At 36.6% G+C, this 14006-nt stretch overlaps 1 protein-coding gene across 1 annotated transcript; it reads left to right on the top strand.

Moving 5' to 3' along the window:
* The first annotated feature begins 2277 nt into the window (after positions 1 to 2277).
* On the top strand, positions 2278 to 12219 carry gmppaa (GDP-mannose pyrophosphorylase Aa). The gene is made up of 12 exons (XM_014978148.2): positions 2278 to 2419; positions 3602 to 3699; positions 4349 to 4452; positions 4645 to 4837; positions 4932 to 4991; positions 5092 to 5222; positions 8625 to 8759; positions 8918 to 9015; positions 9101 to 9147; positions 9991 to 10083; positions 10634 to 10802; positions 11986 to 12219. The coding sequence occupies exons 1-12, from the start codon at positions 2380 to 2382 to the stop codon at positions 12084 to 12086; spliced, it is 1269 nt and encodes a 422-aa protein (XP_014833634.1). The 5' UTR covers positions 2278 to 2379; the 3' UTR covers positions 12087 to 12219.
* Positions 12220 to 14006: the final 1787 nt, after the last annotated feature.

The raw sequence follows: 14006 nt of genomic DNA, 5'->3' as shown, positions 1-14006 counted from the left end.
GTAATTATTCACAGTTTGAATCTTGATCAAAACTGGAGCAACCTATAAAAAAACATTGTTTAGAAGCGCTATAAAAGAAAACAATCTGTTAGGCGGAGAAGCAGGCGAATAAAATAAATAAATCTTTAAACTTTAGATAGTTTGAAAGTGCGTCACATTCCTCTGCCTCTCCTGCAACGGATGCCTACACCAGAGCACCCTCACCTCTTGGTGACTGAAACGTTATTGCATTTTGTTTGATGAAAACTCACACCTTATTTGCATATGTTTGAGTTCTGAACACCACCACTCCGGAGACTGTTTTACTTCAGGTTATGTTTTAATGAGGAGGAATGAAAGCAGACTCCTCCATTAGAGATGACTGCACACTATTTGCTGTCTTTATGAGTCTTTCAAACTGACAGCTGAGTTATTTTGCTTTCTGCAATAACTCTTAAATAACAACTTAACCTACTTTGTGTTGGTGCCAAAGACACTCTGAGAAACAAGACACTGAGCTGAAGTTTCAGGTGACAGAGCGTTGTCATGAAATGTTACGCCAAAATCTGGGATCATGTACTCACATTTTGTATCGTTGCCAGGTTGTATGTCTCATTTATGGGAGTCTGGTTACACTCAACATAATTTGTTTGTTTTTTTTCTATTAAAAGTGCTTACAAAAGTGTGAATTCCTTAAATTATCTTTGGCTTGAATCAATTTGAAAGCTTGGTTTTTAATGTAGTGGCTGAGGTGCATATCTTAATGTTTTCTGCCTTTTTGTGTTTCAAGGTAGTGAAAAGCAACAAGGCTGACCAAAATGTTGGACTATCAGAATCAGTATTACTTAGTTGTAGGAAAATTTCTCTTGTGAAAACATAAAAAATACAGTCACTATGTGTTATGCTGAATAATATGAGTTAATACAACATTTAATTTCGCTTTGGGATTAGTAAAGTATTTTCCAGTGAATTGAATTGAAATAAAATGAAATTCAGACAGAAATATCTACAACTATCAAAGATCAGGCTAAAGTATCAAAGTAATCACACTCAAGCACATTTCAGATAACTAAATAATGGAATGATGAATTAAAATTGATCCATTTGTTGGTCTTTAGGCTTTCTGAATATCTTTCCAGATGCAAGGCCTCAAATTCATCATTAAGTGTGTAATCAGGGGACTGGTAAATGTCGCCTTCTGTGTGACTCTTTAAAAATCTTTCCGTTAAATCAAGTAATTTAGTTCCAATTATTTTGCTAAACGCTTTTACTGTTTGCTTGATCCTTTATTTCTCTCTTACTAATAAGTCACTCCACTGGTTCTCTTTAATGAGATTTAAAGGTGGTGGACTGGACTTTTTCTAAAATATGAACTTTACTTTCTGAAATTGTTGGTTTTGGTGAAATTTAGTTTGAAGTAAGAACTGATACACCACATATTATATAATTATAACTGTGTCATCTGCAAACTTCAAAACATGAAGTTTGCAGATGACACAGAGTAATTGCAGACATTGTTCAAAGAAAAATGTCTGCAATTATTTTTAATAAATACAATAAAATTAAATGATGAAAATAACTAAAACTATAAAACACTAGAGCATAAAGAAGCTGATTGGACTTAAGTTGAACTCAAACTAAAACCCAAAGGAAAAAGTGAGTTCCAGGTGGTAACTTAAAGAATCTATTAGTTCTGCAGAGTGAATGCTGAATGCCAAGAAACACAACAGACACGTCAGGATTAAAAATGTGGGGACATTTTCAGCAAGTTTAGGTTGTAAAACAACATCCCAACCTTAAAGCATTTCTCTAAATGGAAAGAGAATATAATAACATTTCCCAACCTATGAAGACTATGTCATTCACCTAACCAACAGGTAAGAAGAGCATTAATAGAGAAATTGTCGACATCCGCAATTCAGATGAGAGAAGCTGTTAATAGGATAGTTGGGCAAGCCACAAATAAAGAAAGGCACAAACAATTTCTACAGTCAAGGTTCATTAATATTTAGGCTGTATGTGTGGTTGCTTTGCAAAAATAATGTTGCGAAATTATTATTTGTATTCATTTCTGCATGTTTTGCAACAAAATACTAAGAAATAAATGATTCCATCTTTCTTGACCTTTGAGATTTGCCAATGGTCGGCTTTATATACAAACATTTAAAGTAACAACCGTTCAAATTATTTTTTGTTTTACTAAACCTTAAGATATTTTTAAGATTTCTAGTTTACAAACTGAACAACTCCTCTTAAATCCCGTCCTGTCACATACTCCGCTCCGGGTTTCCACGGTAATCTCGTAACGTCACAAGTAGTACGTGGATGCGGAAGTGAGCAGCCAGCTGTTACAGGTTGACATCAGGAGGTGTTCTGGCACAATACAGCTCCTCAGTCAACATGCTGAAGGCGGTCATTTTAATCGGAGGTCCCCAAAAAGGTGAGAATCCACCTGCTTCCTGTCCGGTCTCCATAGTCGGTGGTCTTGGTGTAATTGAAGGGAAGCTAAGCTGCTAATGCTAACAAACTGGCTGAGCTTGTTTATGTGACTGACGTGGCTTAATCCGAAGACACAAATCAAGGCGTCTTCTAGTAATTGTTTTATGTCCACACGTTTATGCTCTCAACCTATTTAAAGCTGAAGGAGAAACTCTTTTGAAGTTACACTTGTACAAGATTTATTTTGCCTCTATAATATAATAAATATATCCTATAATCTCCCACAATGGGGAAATTTCTGTGCAACAGCAGAAATATGTCAGGCAATGTATGTAGATTCACTCAGAAACAGAAATATATAAAAGCTGAATAAAGAATAAAAGGGAAACATTTCAGCATAAATACTGTGTAGGTAGTTATAAAAAGAAATGCACAGCTCATAATGTGAACTTTCTAATCGTAGTGAGGAAGAGACGCATCGATCAGCTGCAGATGCCTGGTTGACATTTTAGGCAGACTGGTGAAGACACTATTGCAGTCATCAATGTGAATAAAGATAAACACATGAATCATGTTGGGACCTTTAATCCTGGAGATGGTCTTCAGGTGATGGAAGACCAACTTTGTAACTGTCTTTGTGTCTCTAAAGGTTCAGCTCTGACTCCATCAGTACAACCAGATTTCACACCTGATCGCTCATTTCTGGGTATAACAACCGAATCTGTGTACTCACAGATTCCATATCTATATTTATGCTGACTCTATATTGTTCCTCTTTAGGTCCAAAAGTAACGACTTCAGTTTCAGCTGAAACTGTCACTTTTTTACACACTGACTTTTTTTCCTTTCTTTCTGTGGTAAGGGTTCAAATGGTGACATCGTAAAGTAGAGCTTGGTATCATCTCTGTATTTATGGTACCTGTTCTTATTACTTACTGTAATTTGAGAAAGTGGGAAGATGTAAATATTAAATAAGAGAGACGCCAAGATGGAACCGTGGTGTACCCCTGATGGGATTTATGTTGGCTCTGATGAAAAGTTACCTGTTGTCACAAATAAGTCTCTGTTCTTTAGGTAAGACTCAAATGGGTCCAGTGTTGTACCAGATAACGATATGTTAAAATGTGTTGTTAAACATAATCTGATGCTTTTTCTATTTTTTATTTTTTTTTTTGCTTTTCAGGGACAAGATTCAGACCATTGTCTTTCGAGGTTCCCAAACCATTGTTCCCAGTGGCTGGTGTGCCCATGCTTCAGCACCACATTGAGGCGTGTGTCAAAGTGAGTGCCTTTCTCATCCGTCCCTGGTTGTGTATAGATGTACAGTTTCATCTCAATAAACTAGAATATGTGAATTCTCTCAGTTTTGAGAGCCTGATAAATTGCATATATGTGCACTGCAATTCAACATGAAATTATATTCTTTTGGCACTGACCAGTAATGCACCAACTACTAATAATAGTGAAATAATTATTCCTAAACATTGTAGATAATGGTGATGGGTTAATGGTGCAATTATTCATCTGTTAAATTATCTGTGCAGTTGTACTCTCTGACTTTAATTGGTTTTAGTCATTTAATTATTTAGGTTTTAAGTTGTTCTTGTGGGTCCTGTATCCTCAGAAAGCTTACTATTGGTTAAAACTTGTACATTGTTACGTAACTTTACAAAGTGATGCAAAAACTGACTACATCTTTCCTTTTCTGACCCAACTCCACTTTGTCAGCGAGGTTTGTTGAGCCTTAAAATGATCCATCTTTTATTTTATTCTAGAGTTATTTAAATCAAGTCACAGACAAATTATTATACCTTTGAATTTAAACCTTTCTTTACCAATTGAGCATGTTGGTAGGGAAACCAGCTTTATCCATAATTATCTGGATGTTTCTTCTGACAGTCTTTGTTTCCTTTCAAATAATTTTTTTTAGGTACCAAACCTGAAGGAGATTTTGCTCATCGGCTTTTATCAGCCAAATGAAGAACTGAACCGATTTCTGTTTAATGCACAGCAGGAGTTCAAAATGTCCATCAGGTGAACAAGATCTTTTTTGTTTTTGTCATTTGAGAAATGCAGAAAAAAACAAACAGTGGTAACATTTTTTCTTTAAAACATACTTATCTTTTGTTATTTAAATCTATGGGAAAGGAGGAACTTTACAGCTATAATGCAACAACATTGCCAAACAATTACAGCTATCTCTTTGTTCTCCGCTCTGCACTGCAGGTATTTACAGGAGTTTGCAGCCCTGGGCACTGGAGGGGGCATTTATCACTTCAGAGATCAGATCCTCTCTGGCAGTCCAGAGGCTTTCTTTGTTCTGAATGCTGATGTTTGCTCAGCGTTTCCTCTCACAGAGATGCTCAACTTCCAGAACGAGCACGGCGAGCCAAACAGTTTTGTTATTCTAGGGACAACGGTGAGATTTTACGATTAGCGGCCGCTGTTGTTTTGCTCACTATTATTAAAACTTTTCTGTTAGACTCTTAATGTGAAAACTTCTCGACTCTCAGGCAAACAGGAAGCAGTCCATGAATTATGGTTGCATCGTGGAGAACGAGGAAACAAATGAGGTATTCGCTGCCCCATTTCTGGTCCACCTAGCCATTGATCAGTGTTTAAGCTTTGAGAGACTCTGAAAATGAGACTTTAATTTTTTTGTTTTTTGTTCAGGTTCTGCATTATGTGGAAAAGCCCAGCACGTTTGTGAGCGATATTATCAACTGTGGCATTTACCTGTTTAACCCAGAGATCTTCCAGCACATCGGCGCCGTCTTTCAGAAGAACCAGCAGGACATGTTGCTGTAAGTTGCAGCACTTTTCTCTTTCATGAGGGTCTGAGGCTGCACCACCTTCTCATTTCTTTGATCCTCTTCATTTGTTTACTTTTTTCCATTTCTTCCCTTCCACGTCATGTTTTCTGTTTCCTTATACAATCGTCAGCTATCCGTACGATGGGTAAGTTGGTATGTTTAGGCTGTGTGCTGTGACTTTAGAACAACTAGAGTATGTGGCGAGCTTTAATCCACAAAAAGCTGCGATAACAATGGTTTCTGTGTGAAAGCTTTCCTAAAGCACCGTTTTCTAAAGAATGCTTTGTGTTTGCTGTTGAGACTTTTGTTTATAAGGTGACCCTTTTTTTTTTTTTTGAGTAATTTACTTCAAATCAGAGAAGTGGATATCTAATATATTTTTTGTTGAAAAGAATCCATGAGTCAAATAGATTTTTTTTTCTAAATAACAAATTATCCTGGATTTGTGTGGATATTCTGTCTCCACCACCTGCTGGTATGTTTGTTTCTTTCTTCAAACGGTTGCCGTCGCAACATTTTGATATATTCAGCTGGCTTTAGTTGGTCAGAAAAATCTGGTAGTCTGTGATCCTTCAGCTGGCGCAGTTGTAAGGTGTGTGATCCCCAACAGCCTAAGTGTGAACACCTATTTTTATCTAAACCTCCTAAACTGTCTCCCTAGCTTCAGAATCACTGGCAGTACCTTGGAAAATGTGATATTTTCCTTCTTGTTTAGGTGTTTAGTCAAGAGGAATGACCAAAAATGTCATGTGAACTTCAAAGTGGGACAGATGATTTTAGTAATCAAGTATTCTATCAATTAATCTATTAATCAGATAAAAAAAATGTTGGTGCATTGTACAGATTTTTCATGCAACCACACTGTTTTTGTATGCAAATAAATATTTCAGTTGCTTTTTTAAAATAAGAAAAGAAAAACATTCAATGCAGAAAACGCAATAAAATGCATTCCTTAGTGAAACTGAACCGGGTGAAGATAAAGCTGCTCCACTTGAGGAGTTTTGGGTGAAACTTACAAAGTTGTTTTATCCTAAATGCAAAACATAGATATAATTCGTACAATGTTGGCTTAATTACTGCTCTGAATAAGATGTTCTTTCAGCAAATGGCCTTTTTTGAGTCTGTATTCTCCTGTTAACAGTCGATTACTAAATTAGTTGACGATTAATCGATTAATCGTTTCAGCCCTACTTCAAAGGCTTGAATGAGACAATATGATAAAGGTCAAAAGGTGTGAATACTTTTACATACATTCTAGACTTTAGTATTTTTTATCATTATTTATCTCTATAATTCATGTATAACAACGAAGAGAGACAAACGTATACCCCATGGCTTAACATGTTTTACAAAATGGTTTAAAGGTATAAAATGGAAACAGGAACTGGCAAAGGGGCGAATTGACCTGGAGTGCATTTGTTTAGTCTAGAATAATATTTACAGTGTTGGAATCAGAGTAGGTGAAACTTTGTTACTGATCCTGTTTGCCTTTTTTTTTCTTACTCTTAACTTTTGAACATTTTACCCTCCTTCATGAAATGCCTGCAGCTGCTTACATACGCTTAAACACCACACTGCTCTCACAATGGTACACAAAGGACAGTTAGGAAATCTGAGGAAAAGACAACCTGCACCATGAATAATTCACCTGCTAACATCAGTGGACCTTAACTGGAGCGGGTGCTGAATCAGCAAACTTTGGAGCACATCAGAGATTCTTGATAGAAATGAGAAGGCCTTTACTGCAGTCTCTCAGGGATTGCTCTGCTTCTTCTCACATCCACCCTTCTCTTAGAAAGTCTTCGATTATGGGTCTGATCTTTTAAAATATTCTTTTTCATCAATATTTAAGACTCTGTTTGATCTTTACAGTCTTACAATGCACCAAGTCAGATACCCTGATTAATATGGAGAACGTAAACTCTTCTTTAAGATTCCTTTTGGGAGGGGTTACCACTGAGTAATTAGCTTTGGTTTCACCACTGAAGCCATCAGAGTCTACTTGCCTTTTATGTGTCTCATCTTAAACTGCAGGCTAGATAACAGTTTAATCATAGCTGTGTTTTATTTGTTAAAGAAAAGCGTCTTTCTGAGGTATCTGGGTTTCTGGGGACAGCATGTGACGTAGATGTAGAGCGGGTGCTCCACGTACCGAGGCTAGTAGCGGGTTTGATTCCTAACCTTGAAACCTTTGCAGCATGATCCTTTTCTCTGATTGTCTGTTTGATTCTCGTCGATAAAGATTTTGTGCAACAAAATCTTAAAATAATGGGAGAAAAACTAGATAATTTTGTTAATGTTTTTATTTTGTATACAGGTTATGTCTTAAAAGTGGATAAGATATGTTTTTTTTGTTTTAAGCATTTGAATATAACAATATAATTGAGGTTCCTGTGCAACCTGCAGCTGGATTTGTTTGTTTATTTGGATCTCTATTCACTGTTGCCATGACAATGTGGGGTCCACATCATAAAAATAACATCTATAACACAATTTATATAACAATAGTTTCAAAGCAATTTGTGCAAATCAAAATGTGCAATTTTACCACTTTACATAATAAAATAAACAGGACTCTCAACAACTCTAGCATTTGCTTCACTTAAAACAGGTGAAGAGTTTCATGTTTTCATTTCTCTAAAAATGGCCGCCTTTTGTCCAGCAGTCGTTTTGCATGGTGAAAGAGTAAAACATTTTAAAGCAGGCCTTGTATTAAAAATGTGTAAAGTGTGGTTGGTTAAAACACAATATTTCTAAAAATAAAAAGCAAAATCGGGTAATTTCAACCTAAACCTTTGTGCATACTGATAATATTTATGTATGTTGAACAGTTAAGTTGGACTAATTATTTGGTTATTTTTTCTGAGTTGAGTTTAGAGTGACATCTTCTTCTTAAATTGATGCAAACACAATGGTTCTTGGAAACTGATGCCACTGTAATGTGTTCCAGCACACAACCCAAAGCTTTCCATTGCATGCTTCACGTCTCCTTTGCTTTCTAGTGATTGCTTTATATCACAACATACATGCTTGTCGCAGTTACTATCACAGTTTTAGATCAATTCCTTTAATTTTCATGAAGACCTTTAATGACATAATGCCATGTTTTACAAGGTTTTTAGAAAATTCAAATGCAGAGATTGTTTTGGCAACATTCTGTTTTTGTGTGGACAAGCCTTGAAAACTTTAGTTGACATTTACGTACAATCAATTTATTTTAAGTAGCTTGTGCAGAAGAAATAATAATAAATAAAAAAACTATAGTGGGAAGGGCAAAAATACTCCCTTTAGCCCAAATGCCCACGTTGTCCTAAATCTTCATAAAGTCTTTTATTGGTTGATGCCTAAACTTTTGAAGTTCTCAGCCTCATTCTGATTATCTGTTTGGTGCAGAGAGGAGCCAACCAACGGCTGGCAGAGAGCAGAAGCCATCAGGCTGGAGCAGGACATATTTACTGCCCTGGCCGGACAGGGCAAACTCTACGTCTACAAAACCCTCAGCTTCTGGAGCCAGATTAAATCTGCAGGGTGAGTGACACATTTTTACCTGCCGCATCACAGACGTCGTGATCTTTAACGTTGTCACGACAAATCTGGCAACCCACTCAGTCGTGACTCATTCAGACGAGAATCTGATTTGTTTCTGTTTTTGTTTGCTGTCAAACTATTTTTGTTCCGTTTCACAGGTCTGCGATTTATGCCAGTCGATTGTACCTCAATCAATATCGCACAACTCACCCTGAAAGGCTGGCTCCTAATAAAGAGGGAGGACCCAAAATAACTGGTACCACTTATAAACTTGCTGTACAGCCACCCCAAAAAATATTGACCTGTACACGTCAACTCACACTCACTTTCCTTCTGCCCAGGCAACGTCTATATTCATCCCACAGCCAATATTGATCCCACTGCTGTGGTAAGGACTCCAAATAGAAACACTATACCTCTGTTTAAATGTAGCAGTGGCCAGTAAGACATGAAACACAGCAGAGGCAGACTTAGTCATACTGGGATCCCTCTACTTTACTATTGCATGCATTTCTAACACTTATTGGTCTAAAACCTACTGGTAGGTGATTGTTGCTTATTGCTACAAGTTGGTTTCATCGGCTAAGTTTCTTTCAAAATCTCACTTGTTAGCCTCTTGTTTTTAACGCAATGCGATCGTGGTTCTCTTGATCGAGGTCAGAGGTCAGAGGTGACCAGTTTGTTTTCCCAAAAGGTCACATGAGTAACTTTGATTGTTGTTGAGGGCTTCCTCATTGTCCTTTACTGGTAACAGTCAGTGCAACTAAACAAAAAGAAACTCCAACGTGCCTCACTGGCAGCTGAAACTTTATATTATGTGTCTGTAAACAAACTCTTGTCTTTTTGTATGTTTAGTCTAAAAACTGTAATTATGTAAAATCATTTATTTATTTGTTATCCTACATTATCTTGTATCTGTGGGGAGCATCTGCTGCTGTCCAGCTGACTAAATATTACATCAGTATGTAAAATGCAAGTTCATCACACATGAAATATATTAGCAACAGTTGTTGCATTTGAATTTAATTGCGAGTATATCTATAAAAGTCTAGATTATTTTCCTTTTTGTCAGTTGCCTACGTTTTCCTCATGATTCTGTCTGCCTCTCAGATAATGTGTAAGCTTTTTCCATAGTTATGCAATGAACTGTTGAAATGTTACCCTGCCATGTATTTTGTTGTGATGAGTTTGGGTTCTTCTTTTTTATTTGCTTTTGTATTTATTTTTGCAGTTAGGTCCCAACGTCTCAATTGGAACTGGTGTTACCATTGGCGCTGGGGTCAGAGTTCGAGAATCAATCATTCTTCATGGTGCAAGCCTACAGGTAAGCCATTCTGTGCACTGAACTCAAGTGAAAAGTTGTTCTTTTCTCAATGTAATGTTTTCTTACTGAGTATAAATGTTAAATGTTGCTTAATATTAGGGTGACCTTAGAGCTAAAGATGAGACTGTCTTTACATTTTAATGCCAACATTATCCATCCTTCGCATCTGACATCCCTAAAGTATATCATCACCCTCATCTGTCTCCAAAAATATTGTTGCCACCGCCTGGCACAAAGATGTCATGGTTAACGATTTTCAGGCTGCTGTAATTTAATCCCATGTCTCCTGTGAAGACCAGGGGACATTTAAACTGGATTTATTCCACTGGAGATTTATTGGTTTTCATTGCATAAAGCATACAAGGCCAGATTCTTAGTTGATGTATTCCTCTAAATGAACGCTCCCTGCTGGATGTCTCAATGTTATTTTACTGGATATCTGAAGTCCATCAATGTTTTAGTCAGAGTACAATCAGCTGTTAATTAATTCTTGATTACAAATGATTACTTTATTGCGTCTTTTTTTATGATCTCATTTGCTCTTTTTCAGGATCAGTGCTGTGTTTTGAACAGCATTGTGGGATGGGATAGTACCATAGGCAAGTGGGCAAGAGTAGAAGGAACTCCCAGTGACCCAAACCCAAATGATCCATTTGCAAAGATTGACAGCGAGACGCTCTTCAGAGATGGAAAACTCACACCTTCTATAACTATTCTTGGTAAGCCTAACTGAATCTCTTTGTTTGTGACGTTATGTGACATTTACTACCTGTGCCAGACGCGAATGAAGTGGAGGACTCTGCTTCCTAACTAGGTAACCTCTAAAGGCTGGTTGCCTCGGATTTTATTTCAGTTCATCAGAGTAAATTGCGCTGTCGTCAAATGTTTATTTTTGAAAACCGCTCATCATTTAGCTTCTCCTTCACAACGTTCTGTTGGTCTGTAAGGCTGCGTTCACCCTGCAGCTCGAAGTGACCCAATTCCCATTTTTTTGTCAAGTCGGATTTTTTTTCCAAATATAGGCAACATGCATGTGATCTCCACTGTGAACTGCAAACGACCTGAAAGTGTCCCGCATGCGCAGTAGAGGGCGCAATAGCGTCAGCGTTCTCAGTGTTCTGCCAACCACCGTACAAAGAAGAAGTTTTCAGTGTTTGCGGAAGTAAACATGGAGGCTAACGGTGGAGCTTAGCTTACGATCTTCAAGTTGTTGTCCGACTGGAGCCGCACTTTAACAACTTAACCCTCATTATAGTCCATCATGGTTGTTGTTTTTCTTCCCGTTTGGGCGTATCAGGACGCAGAATAGTGACGTTGGTCGAGTATCAGTGACGTTGAGGTCGGATGAACGCGACCTGGACGTTAGGTCACATTTGAATCGGATAGTATCGGATAACCAAGTGGCCTGGCTCGCATTAAAAAAGAATCCGAGTCTTGAAAAGATCGGATACTGGTCGCATTAGGTCAAAAAAATCGGAATTGAGTCACTTAGGCTGCAGTGCGAACGCAACCTGAGAAAGTGAGTAAAACTTTATTTACAAAGCATTTTTCAAGATCTAGAAATTACAAAAGGCTTCATTATAGGCAATAGTGCATGAAATCCCAAAAGAAATTAATAAAAAGCAGATTAAAAATATGTTTTTAACTGGCTTTTAGGACTGATGACCAGTCAAGTCCAGAGACACAAAAATCACAAACTCCCAATAAGTTAAATTGAATTTGTGGTCATGTGACAAGATGTGCGAGTCATTTTTTAATAGAGCAAAGAAGTTTTTAAGGATCTGCATCCAATTGAATTTTCTTTTATCACACTGACTCATCACTGGGGTAATGATGAGTCAGTCTGATGTGTAATGTTTTTGTTTTCTGCACAGGATTTAAAGCTCTTTTCCTTCTCCTCAGGTTGCAACGTGACCATTCCTTCTGAGGTGATCATACTGAACTCGATTGTGCTTCCACACAAAGATCTGAACCGCGGCTTCAAAAACCAAATCATCCTTTAGTATCTGCTTCACTTCTGTTCCCGTCGACACCGAAGGCTGCTGCTGGCCAAGCCTGGCTCTGATGGAGAGTTACTGTACATAAGATGTTTAAGATGGATATGAAAAGCCTTCATTAAACTGTTTTTGAAAAATACGTTTATATATTTGTTCTTAAGAATTTATGCAACACCAGACAGCCACATGCATCTCGATTTACCTTGAATAATGTCATGCCGGCCATTAAAATATTTATTCTTTTATGCTCTTTCTTCTCTTGGCAATTTTCACTTGTCAACCTAAATGTGAGGAGTAATTCTTTAAAATAATTAAACAGAACCTCTGGTAATTTAATGCGATCACTTTTTTCCAAAACATTAATTGAAAGCTTTTAGTAGCTTCCTTGTTAGACTCGTGAAATTGACGACCATCAAAATAAATCAGCAGGATTTAAGACTTGCACTGCAATCAAGTAGCATCGCCTTTCTAAATGTGGACTTGCTCCACCTCTGCATACTTAAACAGCAGCAATCACTGGAGAAGCTGCTCCAAATTATTCCTTCAGCTTCTTTAACATTTACTTATTAAGCCCTTGAGCTCTCGTGATCACTTCAGCAGTTTTGTTCAAATTAGTGCAACGAGAGTCTCTATTAGAAATGAAGATTTTGGTGCTGCAGCAGCTGCGTAATGATTTAATCATGTCTGTTAATGTACAGTATTTTCCTGTGTTGACTTGAGGTTTGTTTTTCTGGCTGTCTTAATGGAGTTGGCTCTCTGTTGGTCTTTACTGCGGTTTGTAGGAAACTCATCAGCGCAGATGAAACTTAAACGTTAGAGGCAAAACTAAAAACCATTAGACTTTCCCACAATTGTTGAATTACTATTTACACATGAAGTCTGATGAAAATATAGAGCAATTATCTGTGATGGGGAAAAAGCAGGACAATGGTCAGTTTTTCCTTGTTGCAGAATGAGATTCTTAAAACATATTTTACAGCATTTCTTTGGTTGTTTTTGCAAACTTTTTCTTCAATCAATAATTCATTATTCAAATTTTATTCACTTTCGAAATTGCCAAAATAAATAGATTTTTATATATTTTTACGACTGATTGTTTTACAACCTTCTTTTCTTATTCATAACACTGATGGGAATGTCTGCATCCAAACAGGAATAATGCAGGTGGATCTCGAAGTAGAAAATTATCAAAATGGGTGTTTATTTCTGTAATTTGTTTCAAATGTGAGTTACCAACTGTTACATGATAATGAAGGTCAGAGGTCATGTGCCCATAAAGCTGCAAATGTTCTTTAAACCTTCAACACTGGCTACTAATGACTTTTTAAAATATGTAATAACAAACTCAACTTTTAGTGATTTATTCATATTTTTATTGAATAATTGCATCATTGAATTTTTAGTTATGTGGGTTTTTTTTCTTTTAAAAACAAATTTTCTCAAATCTCAACATCACATAGAAATATGTATCCATCCTCTTTTTTTGAAAAAGTTATTTTATTAAAGATAAAAAAAAGGTTCTTTATTTTTCTTTGGTAGATATTTATTAAAAATTATACTGTGATTTTAAAGTTAACATTCGCAGCTCTAATGGAGGTAAAAATGGGTTTTTGGATTGTCAAGGTTAAAAACCAAGGGTGTAGTTCTATAGCCCCACATTTTTGTTAAAAATCTATTTAGTTTTGGTCCTATGTGATGTTCTCATTTTCTGATAAACTTTATTTCTGGTTTCTATTCGATGTAATCAATAAATCGTAATCATTGCAGCACTTTAAATGTGTCACTCTGTTTCATAAGTGTATCGACGTTTCACTTGTTGAATTAGTGAAGTAAATGTAATTTTCAAAGACTTTCTAATTTATTAAAATGGACACATTATGACCAACTTTAGTTGAATCATAACTTGACATCATAGCCTGATAAATG

The sequence above is a fragment of the Poecilia mexicana genome, unplaced genomic scaffold (genome assembly GCF_051168715.1).
Source record: "Poecilia mexicana isolate PSO_F unplaced genomic scaffold, ASM5116871v1 scaffold_2, whole genome shotgun sequence".
In the NCBI taxonomy this organism is placed as follows: Eukaryota; Metazoa; Chordata; class Actinopteri; order Cyprinodontiformes; family Poeciliidae; genus Poecilia; species Poecilia mexicana.
Note: the sequence above shows the minus strand (reverse complement) of the source record. Positions and strands in the feature narration are given on the sequence as shown.